Source organism: Aulonocara stuartgranti (genome assembly GCF_965226115.1).
Source record: "Aulonocara stuartgranti genome assembly, chromosome: 4".
Lineage (NCBI taxonomy): Eukaryota > Metazoa > Chordata > Actinopteri > Cichliformes > Cichlidae > Aulonocara > Aulonocara stuartgranti.
Genome location: NC_138942.1, coordinates 19,078,220 through 19,097,636, shown reverse-complemented (window position 1 = coordinate 19,097,636; position 19,417 = coordinate 19,078,220). Strand labels below are relative to the sequence as shown.

The 19,417-nt window shown below is 36.6% G+C and overlaps 2 protein-coding genes across 2 annotated transcripts; both read left to right on the top strand.

The window, feature by feature from the left end:
- The first annotated feature begins 20 nt into the window (after positions 1–20).
- Positions 21–8,205, top strand: LOC309705773 (adhesion G protein-coupled receptor E5-like). The gene is made up of 19 exons (XM_082531759.1): positions 21–74; positions 149–274; positions 457–600; positions 774–923; positions 1,033–1,179; positions 1,261–1,298; positions 1,540–1,620; positions 1,745–1,774; positions 1,869–2,022; positions 2,109–2,222; positions 2,318–2,490; positions 3,621–3,806; positions 4,528–4,731; positions 4,825–5,066; positions 5,169–5,235; positions 5,337–5,428; positions 6,454–6,613; positions 7,288–7,353; positions 7,521–8,205. Exons 3-19 carry the CDS (start codon positions 582–584, stop codon positions 7,575–7,577), a joined length of 1,980 nt encoding a protein of 659 aa, XP_082387885.1. The 5' UTR covers positions 21–74; positions 149–274; positions 457–581; the 3' UTR covers positions 7,578–8,205.
- Positions 8,206–9,089: 884 nt separating this feature from the next.
- On the top strand, positions 9,090–19,072 carry LOC309705800 (adhesion G protein-coupled receptor E3-like). Its single transcript, XM_082531784.1, has 23 exons — positions 9,090–9,151; positions 9,477–9,515; positions 9,622–9,981; positions 12,106–12,237; positions 12,488–12,634; positions 12,714–12,839; positions 13,041–13,184; positions 13,813–13,974; positions 14,118–14,267; positions 14,362–14,399; positions 14,578–14,658; positions 14,815–14,844; positions 14,939–15,101; positions 15,187–15,300; positions 15,399–15,571; positions 15,756–15,932; positions 16,426–16,629; positions 16,723–16,961; positions 17,070–17,136; positions 17,463–17,554; positions 17,808–17,967; positions 18,246–18,302; positions 18,397–19,072. The coding sequence occupies exons 1-23, from the start codon at positions 9,124–9,126 to the stop codon at positions 18,472–18,474; spliced, it is 2,961 nt and encodes a 986-aa protein (XP_082387910.1). The 5' UTR covers positions 9,090–9,123; the 3' UTR covers positions 18,475–19,072.
- Positions 19,073–19,417: the final 345 nt, after the last annotated feature.

The following is a 19,417-nucleotide window of genomic DNA, read 5'->3' as shown; positions in this document are numbered from 1 at the left end:
TATATGCACCTGTTTGAATGGTTTCAGTGTAGCAGATCCAACACTGCCACCTGGAACGTCCAATGGATGCACAGGTACCAATAAAAACACAAAATAACAAAATCTATTTTTAATGCAGATTTTAACTTGGTAACTGTGGTATGTTTAGATATTGATGAATGTCTTGCCAATATCTGCGGGCAATATGGGTCCTGCACCAATACAATTGGAAGCTATGTGTGCAACTGCAATGAAGGCTTTCACATTCAATCAGATGCAACCCCTGTTTGCCAAGGTCTGTATTATTATTTATGTCATGTGTTTGGTAGGAAAATCCTTTTGTGTGTTTGAGTGAATATAGCTTGTAGCATAAAGTTCTTTGAGTGATTAACATAATTAGAAAAGCATATTAAGTGTAATTTTCAGTACACAAAGAACATAAATTGAATTTGTTTACACTGACTGTCTTCTTTTCAGATAATGATGAGTGTCTAACCTCATCTATCTGTGGCCCTGATTCTATCTGCACAAACACACCTGGAGCTTATACCTGTGGGTGTATACCAGGTTACGCACCAACTGATCAATCCAAAGAACCCAGCATGACCAACATATGCACTGGTATTTACAACATATTTACAAAGGCACTAGCTGAAAACTGTAGATATAGGCAAAGAGACTGCAGTTTAATATGAAAAAATGCAGAATATATACAAAAGAAACAGGTTCAGTCTCACAACCTGCCGTAGTATTTTTTGACCTGCAGCTTGAATTTGATTAAATGTGTGTTACAGATATTGATGAGTGTGCTGACCATGTGTTGAACATCTGTGGAGCAAACTGTAACTGCACAAATTCAATTGGATCTTACAACTGTACCTGCCTTACTGGTTATCGAGTGGACAATCCACATGTTATAGCCAGCATTGCTAACCCATGCAATGGTATTTGCTATTCCTATGCTCTTTTGTTTCCAAAAGCAAATAAATATATAATTTCCAAAAAACAAACAAGCAAGAAAAACAGCCCCTTGTGTTTCTCTCACCGCTTTAGATATAGATGAGTGCAGTGAAACTCCTGGACTGTGTGGTAACCAAACTGTGTGTACTAATGCACCAGGCACCTTCTATTGTTCCTGCCCTGATGGATTCTACCCATCAACTGGTGTAATTTGGAAGGCGGGCATCACTTTTTGTAAAAGTGAGCAAAGCTGACTTCAAAGACATTTTAGATTTTCAAAAGTGTTTAGAATTTAAATGTATTTTTTTAATTTACTGACAGGCCTTGAAGACATTCTAGATGAAATCAAACCTAATAAGGTAAGACTCGTGGTGATTTATGTTTTAGAGGCTAACTGGCTAACTTTTTAATGCATAACAAAGTTCATTAATAACCCGTTATGTTTCATGATTTTGATTGTAAGTTAGTTCTTTGATAAAGATCACTTTTTCACAGTAATACATTCGACTGTAATTAGACAGTTATACAAAACATAAATCCCCGTTTTTTAAAGATGCAATCGTGTAGCAAACATAAACTAAACCCAAACGTTAATTTCAGGATAAGACAAAAGAGAGAGCTTTCCTTGAAAACTTGGGTGAAGACCTGAAGAACAATACAGGTGTCCTTTTACCGGATGTGGTACGTAGTTAAAAACGTTAACTTGTAAATGCTACACAACAAATAGGATGTAACGTGATGCACAGAAAACCCGGCAGTTATTTTTTATCTAACGCAATTTTCTCCGTTCTTGACATCTTTGCAGACAGTTGCAAACTGCTTTTCTACATCTATGGTACTAAAAAGCAGAGTCATAGCTTTATATTTCCAGTTTATTCATTTCATTTGCTTGTTTATTTGTTCATTACAATAACTCAAGTCTTCTGTAGATGGTTTCAGGTGTTGGAACACTTACCAGCACAAGCAGTGAAGGAGACGGGGAGACTGGTAGTGTTATTCTTGGCCTCTCAGAGCAGCTCGTTGTTGCAATGACTCCGTCGACTGAGACGAAAATAAAAAAGGAAATGCACACTTCAACAGTGGGTAAGACCAAGCTCAACTTTACACTAATAGGTCAAATTTGAGTTCTTAGTAAATACAAACATAATGAATGCATATCTGTGTTCAAGATTTGAGTCTAGTGGCCATTGGTTCATTGAGCTATGATAGCAAGAGTTCATCCCTCTCTGCCAAGGAATACGAAATGAAAATCAACTTGGAGGATCTAGCTAGGGCCAACAATGGTAAGAGCTTTTTTTAAAAATGTTGACTGACACAGGTGCATCAAGATGAATGTGGTTGTTGTTGTTGGGTTTTTTTGTGATGTGACCACTTCCAGGTTCTGTATCAGCCGCCTTTCTGACGCTAGATGGGATGGAGAGCATTCTCAGTCATCAATACTTCAAAACCAAGAATTTGACAGAGATGTACTCAGATGTTTTAACTGCCATAATACCAGGAATAAACACCACCAACCTGACAGAGCCTGTCAACTTTACAATTCAACACAAGGTGTAGCATCAAGATTGTACATATAGAGTGTTGTGAAAGTGTTTGCCCCCTTCCTGTTTTCCTGGATTTTTAGTATGTTTGTCACTTAAATGTTTCAGATCATCAAACAAATATAAATAATAGACAAAGATAATGCAAGTAAACTCAAAATGCAGTGTCTAAGTGTAGGTATTTGTCATTAAGGGGAAAAAAAGTAATTGCCCCCTAACCCTAATAACTGGCTGGGTCACCTTTAACAGCAACAACTGTAGTCAAGTGTTGCAATACGTGGCAATGAGTCTTTTACAGCTCCGTGGAGGAATTTTGGCCCACTCGTCTTTGCAGAATTGTTTTCATTCAGCCACATTGGAGGGTTTTTGATCGACAGCGTCTCAATCTGATTAAGGTCAGGAATTGGACTTGGCCACTCCAAAGTCTTAATTTAGTTTTTCTTAAGCTGGAGGTGGACTTGCTGATGTGTTTTGGATAATTTTGAATCATCATCAGCGTGCCTCAGAGTGAGGTCTTGAACAGATGGACGATATTCTCCTTCAGGATATTTTGGTAAACAGCAGAATTCATGGTTTTTCAGATCCTAAGGCACCACAACAACCCCAGATGTAATGGAACTCAAATCTCATTAGTACACAAAATATTTTCCAAAAAGTCTTCAAGATCATCAAAATGGGCTTTTGGCAAAGGTAAGATGAGCCTTTTGGTCAGAACTGTTTTATTTCTTGAACTCCTCTGTGGATGACATTTTTGCCGAGTCTCTTTCTTATTCTTGAAGCATGAACTCTGACCTTAACTGAGACATGAAGCTTGCAGTTCTTTAATGTTGTTCTGGGTTCTTTTGTGACGTCCTGGATGAGTTGTGAATGTGCTCTTGGAGTAATTTTGGTAGCCCAGTCACTCCAGGAGGAAGCCAGGAAGCTTTCCAGACTCATAGCTATCAGTGACTTTGTTTCTCCGTTGTTTCTTTAGATCGTGGTATGATGTCTTTCTCTCTTTGTCCAATATTAACATTTGTGTTTAATATGCAACACACCAGGAAATCAGGAAGGGGGCAAACACTTTTCACACCACTGCATGTATTGAAAAAGAATCAGACTTTTTATTCTTGCCTTTGCCTATTTTTTTTTTTTTTTTAGGAAGTACCAGATAATGGAATGGTCACTTGTGTGTACTGGGAAGCCGGAGAAGCAGAAGGTGGACAAAATGGAGAGACGATGCGTTGGTCAGAAGAGGGTTGCTGGGTTGCATACTCTCACAAAAACTACACTGTTTGTAGCTGCTCACACCTTTCTACCTTTGCTCTCATAATGCAGATTGGGGAGGTATGTCAGTTACATGTTGGTAAGGTTGAAGTCTTATTACTTACAGGACTTAACATACTTGTACATTTTTCAGATTTGATTAAAACTCCACAATTTGACAAATGGAAACATGCAGTGTATATAAGCGGTTAAATCCCTTTTTACATTTTAAGTGGAAGAAATTTTTTTTTGTAATCAGTCAAAATTTCTGTAGAACTTTAATTTGGTATTCTGTCAAACTGCTTTGTCAACAAGTATAGTACACTTTACACACCCAGTTTTAGACAGTTTATCCCACACTTCTTGGCATATGCAGAATTAGAAAGAGACACAACATTTCACTAGCAGGGACCACTCCCTTGGTAACGATGAGCAATGAGGGATGAAGGAGTGTGATTAGTGCTGCGGTTTGGGGAAGGCCTTGAAGGCCCCTGTACTAACGAGAAATAAAGGGAGGAAAGGAAGAGAGGAGAGGACAGGAGAAGAGAGGAAAGAAAAAAGGAAGGGGGGGGGGCATGAAAATGAGAACAGCAGGTATTGGAGAAGGGGGGCTTTTATAGCCTGAGGCCAGAGGGGGCGCTCCTGAAATTCAGATGATATCTCAACAAAAATTGCTCTTAAAAAATCTCCTGGATCTTAGACATTTGTCAGCTTTAAAGCATTTCAATAAGCCAATAAGTCAAGCACAGTTATAGCCAAATTTACATCCATTTTCATCAGTATCCATGTATCTCATTTTCAGCCTGTGCCACAGAATGACTTCTTAGAGTGGCTGAACCGGATATGTGTGATTATTGGACTATTCTTCTTGGCTTTGGCCATCTTTACCTTCCTTCTGTGCAGCTGGAATCCCAAAATTAACAACACAGCCCGTCTCCACCTCTGCCTCAACCTGTTTTTTTCACAACTGCTCTTGTTGTGGAATGACAAATACACTGATAATAAGGTACAATGTGGCTAAACTCCAAGAATTATCAAAAGATTATCTATTGTGTTCCAATTGTCCATAAAGCTTAAACATATTTATCTGTCTCTACAGCTGGCCTGCACTGTCATGGCAGGGCTTCTCCACTTCTTAATTGTTGCCAGTTTTGTGTGGATGTTGCTGGAGGCACTACAGCTCCACTTGTTGGTACGGAAGCTCTCCCAGGTGAAAGTCATTCAAAGAGATGGCCTCCCCAGGCCTCTTCTCTATCTGATTGGCTATGGTGTTCCATTTGTGATTGTGGGTGTTTCGGCACTGATGTATTCTGGTGGATATGGACGTACTGAGGCTAATGTGTAAGTCAGACACAGTGCAATGCACCGATTTATGCATTAAATCCTTTTATTACTAAATGTACAAGACTGGATAATGGTCTCTGATGTGCGTTTGAATTGCAGATGCTGGCTGTCAGAAAAACGAAACTTCAAATGGGCTTTAACAGGGCCAGTGATAGCGATCCTTGCTGTGTGTCTATTTTTGTGTTAGAACTGTATTACACATTACATTTTTTTCTTATAATGATAATTTGTCTCAAAGTTAAATTACAAATCTGATTATTTTATCAGATGAATTGCTACCTGTTTGGTGCAACTTTATGGAGTCTGCGGCCCACCTTGGCTAACATAAAAAGTGATATCTCTCAGTCCAAAGATACAAAGTAAGTTTGAGGTTTGTTTAAAAAGCAAGTTCAAATTCTGAGTAATCATTAAGATTTTTGTGCAGCTTTTAAAAAAAAATGTCACTCAGTAGAGACTCCAGACTAAGTGCGATTTCCATTCTGATTCTGATTATTTGCTAAATGACAACACAGATTTTTCCCTATTTCAACTACAACTGACATTATATAAAAAGAATAATCAACTTTTTTCAATGCAAAATATTATTTGCATAATAAAAAATAAATAAATAGATAAATAAACTTTTGCTCCAAACTCAGTAAGTTACAGGATTTTCTCTTTCAAGCATGCTAATAATTGAATAGAAATTAGCTGTTGTATACCTTTATATCAGACACTTGCATCATTTTCCCGTATACTTATGAATTCCCCGGATGAGAGGACATCAACCCTTTCCCCTTTTTTCTCACCTGTCTGTAATTTTCCTTTCACAGCTCTTGCCTGACTCTCTTACTTGTGGTTGGTTCTGAGCTCTGAATAGTTTAGCTTGACTCACTTTTCATTTGTTGGCTAATTTTTAAAAAGTACAGAGTTAAGTGTTTGATCAGGTTTGTCATAACAAACATTTTCTGTGGTCGTTTACTTTGGCGAACTTTGTGTCTTCACTCGTGGTGGGGAGTTTCCATGCTGACAACTTGTTGGCATGCGCCTGTGAGTGTGCACACAACTATTTGCATGCGTTTCCATGTGCAAGTAAATCATTTTTTATTTGTGCACTGTGAGTGTGTAGAAGTAGTAGTTTGTAACAATTTGCTCATGAAATGTATGCGCAAGACGCCGACCAGCCAGTCCCCCTTCTGGACCAGAGAAGACTGGAAATCGGGAGATACCTTTCCCTTGCCAGACAATCAGTTCATCTCTAGAGACTAAACATGTCTTCCTGTTTGACTATAAGTGCAGTTACAGTAGAGAAATGAATTCATTTAGCATACTGACTTTTTTATTTAACATCCTGCTCCAATGTTTTGTAAAGAACTGTAAAAACCTTCTGTTGTTCTGTTTGCAGGTTGATTTTGTTCAAGATACTGGCCCAGTTTGTTATACTTGGCTGTACCTGGATTCTTGGCCTGTACCAGACGAACCTGTTCTTTCAGGTTGCTTTTATAGTTCTGAACTCCCAGCAGGGTACTTTTCTCTACATTGTCCACTGTGTCCTCAACAAGGAGGTAGACTCGTTATACCAGTGTTTCTTAACACTTTTCTTACATACTGTATGTCAAACTTTTTATAATTCATTCTTTATATTATTCCTGAGTTCAATTCTACCATCAGGCCGGGGTCTTTCTGTGTGGAGTTTGCATGTTCTCCCCGTGTTTGTGTGGGTTCTCTCCGGGTACTCCGGCTTCCTCCCACCATCCAAAGACATGCACTTAGTGGGAATAGGTTAATTGAGTAATCTAAATTGCCCATAGGTGTGAATGCGGGAGTGAATGTGAGTGTGAATGCTTGTCTGTCTCTTTGTGTTAGCCCTGCGACAGCCTGCGACCTGTCCAGGGTGTACCCCTGCCTCTGGCCCTACGACAGCTGGGATAGTCTCCAGCGCACCCCGCGACCCTGAAAAGGATAAGCGGAAGCGAATAGATGTATTCTTTATAAGAGAAAAAAAATTAAGTTAAAATGTAGTTAAATAAAAGCTAATCTCTGCCCCACTAGCAATGGCTCTGTGGCTTTATGGATCTATCTATAGGGAATGCACCACATTAAACACCTGTTTAATAATGACCAGCTCTGTGATTTAACATCATCTCTAGTTAAAACATATTGGTAGTATTTTTTATGAGTTTTATAGTGAGAGTTATTTCATTTATTTTTCAAAATGTGCATTTATTTCATATTCTAGATTAGAGATGAGTATGTCAAATGGCTGACCTGTTCTTTCAACAAGACCAGAGAAGGCGGCTCAGTGGTAAGTTTCGCATAGCAGTCACTTGACCAATAAGACTTTTTAAATTTAAAAGCTAACCTGTGTTGCAAATGTGACCGCATAAAGCGTTGCTTTGCTTGTAATAGATTTAAACCTTTTGTAACAATTTTTTTTAGTTTTTCTAAAGTATCTGCACTACTTTTTGACAGAGAAATGCACCATCAGTGTCCGAGGACTTGGACATCCCTCAAGAGCACAGAGGGTGATGTTGATAAATAAGTGAAGGAAAAGATGGAAATGGAAGATTTATATACTTTTCTGCTGGCAACTGTTTACTTTCTTGTCAAATATTTGAATTTGTACTGTGAATCAACCTTATAAGTTCTTTCTGTCATGAAAAATTAGTGCATTTTATGTAATACTTGTTTAAACTTATTTAGAAAGTGTTTTAAACTACTACTTGCTGATTAAATGTCCCAAGTGTTTCTCCCAAATTTTCAACTTTACTTTGAAAAGGTTATGGCCAGATATAGGTGCGCCCAAATCATACATCAGATCTTGGGTTTCACAACCAGTTATTAGGGCTAGAGGACAATAACTTTTTCCACACAGGGTCAGGAGGGTTTGGACAGCATTTTTTCCTTAATAAAGCTAGTTGTTAAGAAAACATTTGCTTACTTAAGTTTTAGTTTTGCTTATTTAAAGTTGCTTGATGACGATTGATCAGCAATTGACCAATGATTGATTCAGTGGTTGGAGTCAACTATTGTACAAGTGGCTTGTAATGCACAGTTTTACAAGACACAATAAACTGCTGTTAATGCTATTAAAGTGGTTGCTTGTGGGATTTACATACTGCTTAATTTGACTCAATAAAGTCACCTGACACCCAAAGTTCTGTTTTTTTGTCACTGTTTAAATGACTTTAAAGTAAATACATTATTTACTTTAATTTAGAATTTAGGAGGAAGAAAGTTGGTCACTAATTATCAATGTCTCATAATAAGGTTTACAAATGGGTGCCTTTTTGGCATGAGGAAAGGAAGGAGTCTTGCCCTTTTTACAGGCCTGAAATACAGCCCCCCTGAAGCACAGTATGGCTACATTTTTCATGCAGGTGCCATGATTACTGCAGCTTGATGAGAGCAAACAGTAGGGCACTGGTGGAGGGCAGCCTGAAGGAGGAGTAGTTGGTAATGTAAAGCAAATGCAGGCACTGATCGTGTACATATGAATTAGAATACACAAAACACTGAAACGGTTCGTTTCGAAGTAGGAGTGAGCTCTGATGCAGGTTTTGACTGAAAGCTTGAAATGTTTTTTTTTGTGTGAAAGGACAAATATTCAATAGATCAGAAATACGAGATGGCCTACAGAAAAAAAAGTAGGACAAGCAGGACAGCCCCTATTTTTTTAATTTCACAAATGAAATAGCTATTTGATCAATTTTGAAGTGTCCTTTAAAAGTCCTTAGTCTCTAAATTGATTTGGTCCAGATTTTACAGGATTCGTTTTGGGAATTTTAAGTATAACTGTGTTCATTGTCTTTGAGATCTGAGAAAGGAACTAAAGAAAAGAATAAATGCTTCACAAACCTGAAAACACTTTTTCACAAACATGAAAAAGACAACATAAAAATCCCGCAGTCAACAGTGTATGTTTCTTTCCTAGGTCCTTAACATAGTCAACACAAGTTGGTGAATTTGCATTGGTTTTTGCATTCACATAATGCTTTTAAAAGCAATATTTGGGTGTTGTTCATGTTTTACAATGTGAACATTCAGAACAGATCTGGAGACTTGACTTGTCACTATGGACTGTGTCTTGTCACTTTTTCTGGGTAAGTGAATTTGACAGAGAAAATAATTTTAAAGGTATTAAATTGATGTCAGTGCTAATTTTAATGAGAAAACTAGATTATTAAGATGGAACAAATTTTTAGTTTAGATTCTGGATTCAAAGACACATATTTCTAATCAAATAATGGTAAATTATAAACAGTTACTATGACTTTAGGTAGCATTTCACAAAGATATGTGTAAATTTCAGTCAATGTTTACAATACTTTAATCGCAAAAGTTTTAGTTTTTGGTTTTAGCTGTTGAAAAATCACCTTTTAAAGCAATGAAAACTAGTTCATTCACCAGTATTTTTCCCTTTGGTAGGTTTGTTTATCATACCTGTCTCTTGTGATTTTCCTCCTGGTATGTAAGATTTTCTGCTACAGCAAATACTAAAAAACCCACAGCAAATCCTCCAAAAACGTGTAAAATAACTACTATGATACCAATGCTTGCTTGTTATTTGCAGGTTCTTGTGATGGATACATTGAGATAAATGAACCATGGCGGAACCGAGCCTTTGCATCTACCCCCTTTACTGGTTATTCCCAAAAAGATACCGATTTTCTTGGCAAATGGTTGCGCTTTACGGGGATCGGTGGAGACACAGTTATTACATCCTGTCTAACAGTCCAAACTGGTGCTACACTTGTCCCCATTTTTATACCATTTCCCTTACCAACTAATTTGTCTCTGTATCCGACAAATGGGACTGCAAAAGGGTGTAATCAAAAAAGTTTTTTAGTGAGTGTGGCCCTCTGTCCAGGAGAATTCTATGTGTATAAACCAGAGGATAAACTCCCAGCTCCCGACATGGTATATGTAACTTGTGAGTATAAACATTTTTTGTGTGTATAATTTTAATTTGAAGTTTTATTGGTTTAAAGAATTGTGTGAAATGTACATGATGTGTTTAAATTTGTATTTTACAGGCAACATCTTACGAGCAAACGTTACTTACAAAATACACAAAATACGAAATAAAAGTTTCGAAACATCAATTCTCATTTGGACAATTAAGAAACATTTTCAAACTTTATGTAACGCCAGAACTGCCATTAGTGATATTTGATAGGCAAATAATGCAAAACGTCTTTATAATAATAATAATAATAATAATAATAATAATAATAATAATAATAATAATGATAATATAAGCCCAAAATGCATCTGAAAATGATGATGATGATTTAAATTACAAAAAAATGCTGTCAAAACCAGCATGGCCGTGTGTAAAAAAGCCAATGCCTCCTAAATGTAATAACTGGTTTTGCCCCCTTTGGCATCAAGAACTGCAAGTTTTAATTCAGCTACACTGTAGATGGTTTTCAGCTAAAACCTGTTTAGGTCACCAAAAGCATCTCAGTCTGATTCTGGACTTTGATTCACCCATTCCATTGGTTTTGGTATGTTTTGAGCCATTCAGAGGTGATTTTGGTGGTGTTTTTTGGATTATTGTCCTGCTGCAACTCCCGGACCACCACACTACCACCACTGTATTTGACTCAAACTAGGATCACATTTTCTGAATTCTGTGTTAGTTTTATGCTAGAATAAGCCTCAAACCTTACAAAACGTTCAACATTTGTCTCATCAGTCAACAGAATATTTCCTCAAAGACTTCGAGGGTTAATCAAAAATGTTTTTAACAAATGTAAGACGAACCTTTCTGTTTTGCTCAGTAGTGGTTTTCTCCTTGAAACTCTCACATTTTTGCTCAGTCTCTTTCTTATTGTTGGATCATGACTGGGACCTTAACTGAAATTAAGTGTGTAGTGCAGGTCTTTAGATGTTGTTGTGTTTTCACTTGTGAACCCCACGATGAGCTGTTGATGCTCTCTTGGAGTAATTTTGGCACCCTGGATTTTTCCAGGGAAGGTTTCTAGATAATGGCTGTCACTTAAGTTCCAAAGTCTTAGAAATGTCTTTGTAAACCTTTCCAGGCTGATACATGTCAATTACATTGTTTCTTAGCTGCATGATATGTAGCTTTTAGAGAGTTTTTAGCCTATTTCACTTTGTAAGACAAGTGATTTTATGGTTCAAGAGTTCTGGCAGTAATTGGATCCAGGCATAGCTAATGGAACTGAACTTAGCTTTTACAAAAGATCCGGTTAACTGTTAATACCTGTGAATTCATGACTTAATAAAGGGAGGAAATGCTTCAAATAGGGCCAGGAAGGTTTGGATTACTTTTTTTTCTCTTAATAAATTAACTGATTATTTCAGAATTTTATATTTTATTAATCTGTGTTAAAATAAGTTTTTACTTTTATTAACTTGTTTGATGCTCCAAAAAGATTTAAGCATTTTCAAAGACTTATTCAATTACTTATTATCTTTGTCTTGTGAGTGTATGCCTTGTGTTGATGAATTTCTTCACTCACAAAAAATATTTTGTGATGGATACAACCTAAAAGAGTCTGGGAGTAAACTACATTGACAAAGTAATAGGCATCTTTCCACTGAGATGCAGTTACACAATATTTTTTAAGCAAATATAATACTGAAATAACAATAAAAAAAAAAAAACAAGTTACACAGAATAGAACAGAAAAATCAAATATTAGATTAAAACAGACGTATTCTTTGATGTAGGTGTTTGTATTGGTGCTGTATGGGAAAAAACATCATTTGCATTCTTAAAAAGATGGCTACACTAAACTTCATTTGATTAGGCCGCAGTATTTTGAAAACTAGTAAAGATGTGAAACAACTTGCCAGCTATGAACTGTTTTGTGCTTCGCACAAGCAAGTAACATGTCTGTTAAAATATCATACTCATTCATTTTTATGAGCAATGCATGCTGCATTCATGATTTTTTTCTTAATATAAATAATATATATAATATTATTATTTATCCTAATATATAAAATAAAAAATATATTATTTATTGGGAATATTATGTTATTCATAATATTGAACATGTACCATGATTTTATATCTATTTAGATCATAGTAAGTGTACTGAAAAGTCTTGTGGACCATTGGGTAATTGCACAGCAGGTGGGGGATGCATTTGCAATGATGGATATGAAATGCCTCCAGACAACCCGCCTACTTCAACATCATATGGCTGTATTGGTAAGAAATTATAGTACATTAAAAACAAGATGTTATTTTCAAAACAGCAATATTTATATATTTTTTTTATATTACGATCAATATGAAAATACATAATTTTCAAGATCGTTACAGAAATCTAGACCTATAATGTTTACACCAGTAATTGTAAAAGCTGTTATTTATAAACAGACACTCAGAAGCAAGTGCATCATCTGGACTAATATGTTTTTAAAGTTTGCAATTTGCTAATTGTATATCATCTTACCAGATATCGATGAGTGCACAAGGACTAAAGGAATTTGTGGTTATAATACCAACTGTCACAATACAGTTGGGTCATACAGTTGTAACTGTTGGGAAGGATTTCAACTATCAAAGCCAATACTAAAAAGTAAACTGACCACTAGCTGTGAAGGTACAAATCAAACAAACAAACACAGAAATAATCCTGTTTAGTTTGTTTTATATTCACTTTTTAATTGTTCTTTGTGTAGATATTGATGAATGTCTTAGTGGTGTCTGTGGGCCATACGGGACCTGCTACAACACCATAGGAAGTTTTGTGTGCAACTGCTCTAAAGGATTTAGGGCTGATTATAAGATGTCCCCTATTTGCCAAGGTCTGTATTGCACGTTACAATATTCTATCAAGTGAACTTCATTGGACTGTTCATATTACTGTTAATTACTGAGTGTGACAACAGAATATTTGTATGCATAATATATTAAGAGTTGTATGAGTTTCTGTGAAAGGGTGGTTTGTACTTTTACAACTTTAAAATGCAGTGTGATAAGAACTAGCTGTAACTTTCTAACTTCAGATGTTGATGAGTGTTACAACTCAACGATATGTGGTCCATATTCTATCTGCGAAAACCTGCCTGGAAATTACTCCTGTAGCTGTAAGGTGGGTTTTGAACCAAAGGATAAAACTAAGCAACCCAATGAGACCAACGTCTGTATTGGTATGTGAAAATTGATTTATTTATATTTGAAGTCACTTGTGTTTGCTCTCTCTCTCTGTCTCTGTGTCTCCCTGCTATTTCAAAAGTATTTATGTGACCACTACAATGTCACAAGATTGTTATACTGAGTAAAGAAAGGCCTAGGCTGACAAAATACATTAAATCACAGGGTCATTGCTGTTTTAGTGTCAGAAGGATGAATTAATGATGAATTATCAAAGTGTTCAATGAAGCACTGGCAATGTCATGGCTTGGCTAAAATCATACAGACTTTTTTTTTTTTTAAAAAAAAGGAAAGACGGAACACATTGTCACAAAATGTGGAAACTATGCAAAGATTAAATTTAATCTATTATAAATAAAACATGAAAACATACTATCCAGATTTGGCATTGCTAGCACAATTTAACTGCACAACCTGTCCTTGTTAGATTTGAAACTAACAGAATAGCCTCTTTTCCATTATTACCTAATCGGACAGACTAGCCAAGATTCCTCCAAATATGCGTTTATTGTTGTCATAGAAACATGTCCAGGCATCCGCTGATGTAATTTTTGTTTCTCAGAAAAGAATATATGGCTTCTTTTGTTGATAACATATATTTTTTTAATTCATGTACTTCAACAGATATTAATGAGTGTATCCTACCAGTGTGTCGTACATGTATAGACATCTGCGGACCAGATTGTAACTGCTCAAATTCAATTGGATCTTACTTGTGCACCTGTATCCCTGGTTATCGGATTAACAACCCAGACTTTATAGCCAGCTATGATAACCCATGCAGAGGTTTGTGCTCTTGTTTGGTGTTTTGACATATAGCAGCTCAAATATGATTAAATGCAGCAGTTTGATCAAATGATCAATTAAAAACAGATTGCCTTGCATGTGTGTGTGTGTGTGTGTGTGTGTGTGTGCTCTCTATACTGCAGATATTGACGAATGCACTGAGACACCCGGTATATGTGGTAAAATGACTGTGTGCACTAATGTACCGGGTACCTTTTACTGTTCCTGCCCCGATGGATTGTTCCCCACAACTGGAATCGTTGCCTGGATATTGAATGTCACATATTGTCAAAGTGAGTCAGTTTCAACCATAATTTTGAATTGTTTTAAGGTTATTTATTTGGTTTGAGGGAGCATTTGATGTTCACATTTTTAATTTACTGACAGGCGTTGAAGATGCTCTAAATAAAGTTCCAGTCAAAGAGGTGAGACCCATCGAAATATTTACCTTTTAAAGGTGCCTTATTTTTTTGTCACCAATGCATAACAATGTTTAAACCAATGTTTAGCTCCATTCAAATAAAGCAACAGGAAATTAAACCATGACAATTACCAGACAGTGCTTTGTAATAAATGAATACTAATACTGCACATTCAATGCAGGGTCTGACAAAAGAAATATCGTTCATCAGCAATATGCAAGATGACCTGAAAAACAATACAGGTGCCTTCATACCAGAAGCGGTATGTAGTTCAAAAGTAATGCTTGTAAGCCAGAGTGTGCTTTGTTATATATTCAGATATTTGTAACTAAAAATAATATGTTATGTGATGTACTGAGTAAACCACAGTACATTTTATCTAACGCCTTTCTCTCTTTTCTTCATAATGTGTTTGCAGACGGTAGCCAACAGCTTTGCTGCATCTATGGTACTTAATGTCCAGCCAAAGAAAACATACCATATTCCATGTCTGTATTTACATTTATGTGTTTCACTGATTAAAATGATTTACATTTTTGCAGGCCGTGTCCGGTGTTGGACCACGAGCCGCACAAAGCAAGGTGAGTAGTGAAGGAGATCGGGAGACGGGCAATGCAATTCTTGACCTTTCAGAGTATATCGTTGTTGCAATGACTCCACATACCGAAAACCAAACCAAAAAGGAAGTGCACTCTTCGACAGTGGGTAAGTTAAATTCTAATATTTTGTAGCTTGACTATATTTAAAATTACTGTTGGTATGAATTGACTGATTGTTATCTATTTGTAAGATCTGAGCCTGCTGGCCATTGGTCCAGGGAGTAAGGATAACTGGAATACCTCCCTCTCTGCTAATGGAAATACCATGGACTTCAACTTGCAGGCTATAGCTCGTGCTAACAATGGTGAGAGAGTATTTTAAAAATTAAATATATTGACAAATCCAAACTGTTTTTATTTAACAAATGGTTTTCAATTTCTTTTGTGATGCGAAAACTCCCAGGATCTGCAACAGCTGCTTTTATGACACTGAATGGGATGGAGAGTCTTCTCAGTCATCAGTATTTCCAAACAGAGAAAAAGACAGATATGTGTTCGGATGTTATCACAGCCATAATACCAGTTAATAACACTAACCTCACAGAGCCTGTCAACTTTACTATCTACCATAGGAAGGTACAGCTGCAGAATCTCAACTCTACATCTATTAATGCAGAGGGATACAGACTTTTAATGTTTCTTCTTTGTGTGTGAATGGGTGGATGACTGGATATGTAAAGCGCTTTGGGGTCCTTAGGGACTAGTAAAGCGCTATATAAATACAGGCCATTTACCATTTACCATTTCTTTGCTTTTTCAGGAAGTACCAGAAACAGGAACAGTCAGTTGTGTTTACTGGAAAACCACAGAAACTGTAGAAGGAAAGTCTATGAGCTGGTCAGAGGAAGGCTGCTGGGTTGCATTCTCTAATGAAAACTATACAATCTGCAGCTGTTCTCACCTTTCTACATTCGCCCTGATCATGCAGATTGGGGAGGTATATATTTTTTTCTTCTTCTTTTTTGATGAACTTATTATTAATTTGATTTTGAGTGGTGGATGCACAGACTTTGTCTTTTCTTCACTTCATTGTGTTGTAGAAGTAATTTAATTTGATAAAATAACTCTTTTTTTCTATTAGCAAACACTGAGTGACTCAGAATGGCAATACGTAGGGAAAAATTCTTGTAAACCCAAAAACTGTTATAAAAATTTTAGAAATTGAATACGGTACTTTGTGGAAACTCCCTTGGCCACAAACAATCTCCTTAGCTAGTGTATAAAAACTTGGTACAGGTTGATTTAGCCAGTTTATAACATTCTTTCCAGAAGTAATTGTGGTCTAGTAAATCTGTGTGTCTGGGAGCTAAAGGGTTGTCAGCGGTTTGTCCCAAAGCCAACTGTGAAGGGACCTGAATAGTTACTTGCATACTAAGAAAAATATGCAGTAAGGTCATTTTAATCACAATCTTCATATGTCTCATTTTCAGCCTACACCATCAAATCCTTTTTTAGAGTGGCTGAACCGGGTATGTGTGATTATTGGACTATTCTTCTTGGCTTTGGCCATCTTTACCTTCCTTCTGTGCAGCTGGAATCCCAAAATTAACAACACAGCCCGTCTCCACCTCTGCCTCAACCTGTTTTTTTCACAACTGCTCTTGTTGTGGAATGACAAATACACTGATAATAAGGTACAATGTGGCTAAACTCCAAGAATTATCAAAAGATTATCTATTGTGTTCCAATTGTCCATAAAGCTTAAATGTATTTATCTGTCTCTACAGCTGGCCTGCACTGTCATGGCAGGGCTTCTCCACTTCTTAATTGTTGCCAGTTTTGTGTGGATGTTGCTGGAGGCACTACAGCTCCACTTGTTAGTACGGAAGCTCTCCCAGGTGCAAGTCATCCGACGAGATGGCCTCCCCAGGCCAATTCTCTACCTTGTTGGCTATGGTGTTCCATTTGTAATAGTGGGTGTTTCTGCACTAATTTACTCTGATGGATATGGTGTTACCTCAAATGTGTGCGTAACACATAATTATTTTCACATTTTCCCATGTGATCAATGTTTTTCTAGAACAGGTTTGCTTGATTGATTATTTATTTACTTGTTTACATGATTCTTTTGCAGATGCTTTCTCTCTACAAAGCGGAATTTCAACTGGGCTTTAACGGGACCTATTATTGCTATCCTAGCAGTGAGTACATTGAGTATTTGCAGCTGCGTATTGAGTGTTTAACATCCTCATGTGTATATGTATAACTACATGACTGTAGTTAGCTGTCATGTTAGGCCTTGGACATTTAACTTCTGTTGGACAAATGGTTTGTATTTGGCCCATGAAATGTAGGATTGGGTATAGGATTATATTTAAAGCACTGCCGTGCCAAATTGGATTGACAACTTATTGTAATGGAACTGAAGCAATAATCTATAATTAAAAGTCTGTGTTATCTAGTCTGTGGCAGGCTTCTTTTTACTTTGTACACCTAGCAAATATTGCTGTTTGTTTATTTTTCAAAGATCAACTGGTTATTGTTCCTTGCTACTCTCTGGAGTCTGAGACCCACTTTGGCCAACATGAAGAGTGATGTTTCTCAATCCAAAGACACCAGGTTTGAACATTCATGTACTGTTTTCACTGAGGTGACAATGAAAGTGGCACCTGCATGTAAGTGCTAATGCACAATTTGTGACTTACGTACATGTCTTTATAGTGGAACTCATTGTAATGTTAAGGTGAAGGATGGCTTTGGATAAATGAGCTAAAATAAGATGAAACACAGAAAATAAGGACATGTTTTCTGTGTATGAATGTAAACACAAATAATGGTAAAAAAAAAATATATTGTGCTCTTTGTTTTTCAGGTTGATTATTTTCAAAATCGTGGCACAGTTTGTCATACTGGGCTGTACATGGATTCTGGGCCTGTACCAGTCAAACCTTTTCTTCCAGGTCCTCTTCATCATCCTCAACTCCCAGCAGGGCACATTCCTGTACATCGTACACTGTCTGCTAAACAAGGAGGTAGACCTTATCTTGAGCTATGCTCTTATTACATTTTGCTCTTTCACAACCTCTCATTTAAATGTTCACACTAGGCCAATAGTAACACAATGAAGGGAGCATAAAGTAAGTTTGTGGTTATTCGCTAAAAAAAAATGATCTGCTGGTTTCTCCTTTACTGTGTTTTACAAATTTTAAGAAGTACAATGTTCACAGTGTAACAATGATTATGGTTGTAAAGCTTTACATGGACTCTTCAGTATGGAGCTATTATACTGTACTGAAACTGTCTTTACCAGGTGCGAGAGGAATACATTAAATGGCTGACATGCTCTATTGGAAAAGAGGCAGCTGAGGTAAGTCTTGTGAAAAACATCGAGTCCTGTCACTTTTAATCTCAGTCAGATCAGCTCTTAGCCCAGCTGTTTCTAACAAATGAATGTATTTCAGGAAAAAGATCTGGGTTCGGTCACCGAAGATTTCGATAAGCCTGAGAACCAAAACAATGAAGGGAAGAAGGACCACTGATCCAATGAAGTGAGCAACGCTAAAACAGACAACGCTATATGTATCGAGTTATTATCCGTGCTTTTTCTTAATTCCATTTTATTGTGTCTAGAAAGTTAACGGTAGCATAGCATATTAGCTTATTAGCTTAGCATATTGATCTGTATCATTGTGTCTTTTAGGGCCCTAGCTTGCTATTTTAACTGCTAAAGAAAAATATATTTTTAATTAAACCTGAATGCAGTGACTGCTAAAGTAATGCTCTTTCACAAGCAATTATTTCTAGGTGTGTTTAAGTTTTATTAGTTGTATGTTACTGTACTAGCTATATTACAACAGTACATGTCATGTTAACACCATCAGTTAGGCCTGTTATTATTATTATGCTGTATAAATTTGAAATGTAGCTAATGTAGCTAACGTAGCTAACGTAGCGGTAGAATACCATAAGTCTGACAGCCATACTGATTTTCTCACTCACTGACTAAACAGACCATCTCTGTACCTAATTTGCTTGGGTCTGGGAGCTTTCGCAAACATCTTGCTACTCACACCCTCAGAGAGTCAGGCTTGAAAAAACAAAACCTCCTACAAATAAAAACATGTGCTTCTCAGTTTATTCTTTCTTGTGTTATTTGCATTTTATTTACGTGGCATATGAGACACTTTGACGTAGCTTAAACTTTACAAGACAAATTCGAGGGATGTACAAAGCCAAGCATACTTTGTGATTTACATCAGCATTTAGCTTGCACACTATTTCAGAAAAAATCCCTTACAGGACAGAAACAAACTATTAAACTTGAATTAAGAAATTTAAAAAAAAAGAAATAAAAGGAGTGCAGGGATAAATCGTGTTTAATATGGTTTGCTGTAATGTCTGTCATTTATCAGAACATGCATGTAACCCTGAAAGAAAGTAACTTTTACTACCCTTCAGTTTCCTTAGGATAGATAAGGTATC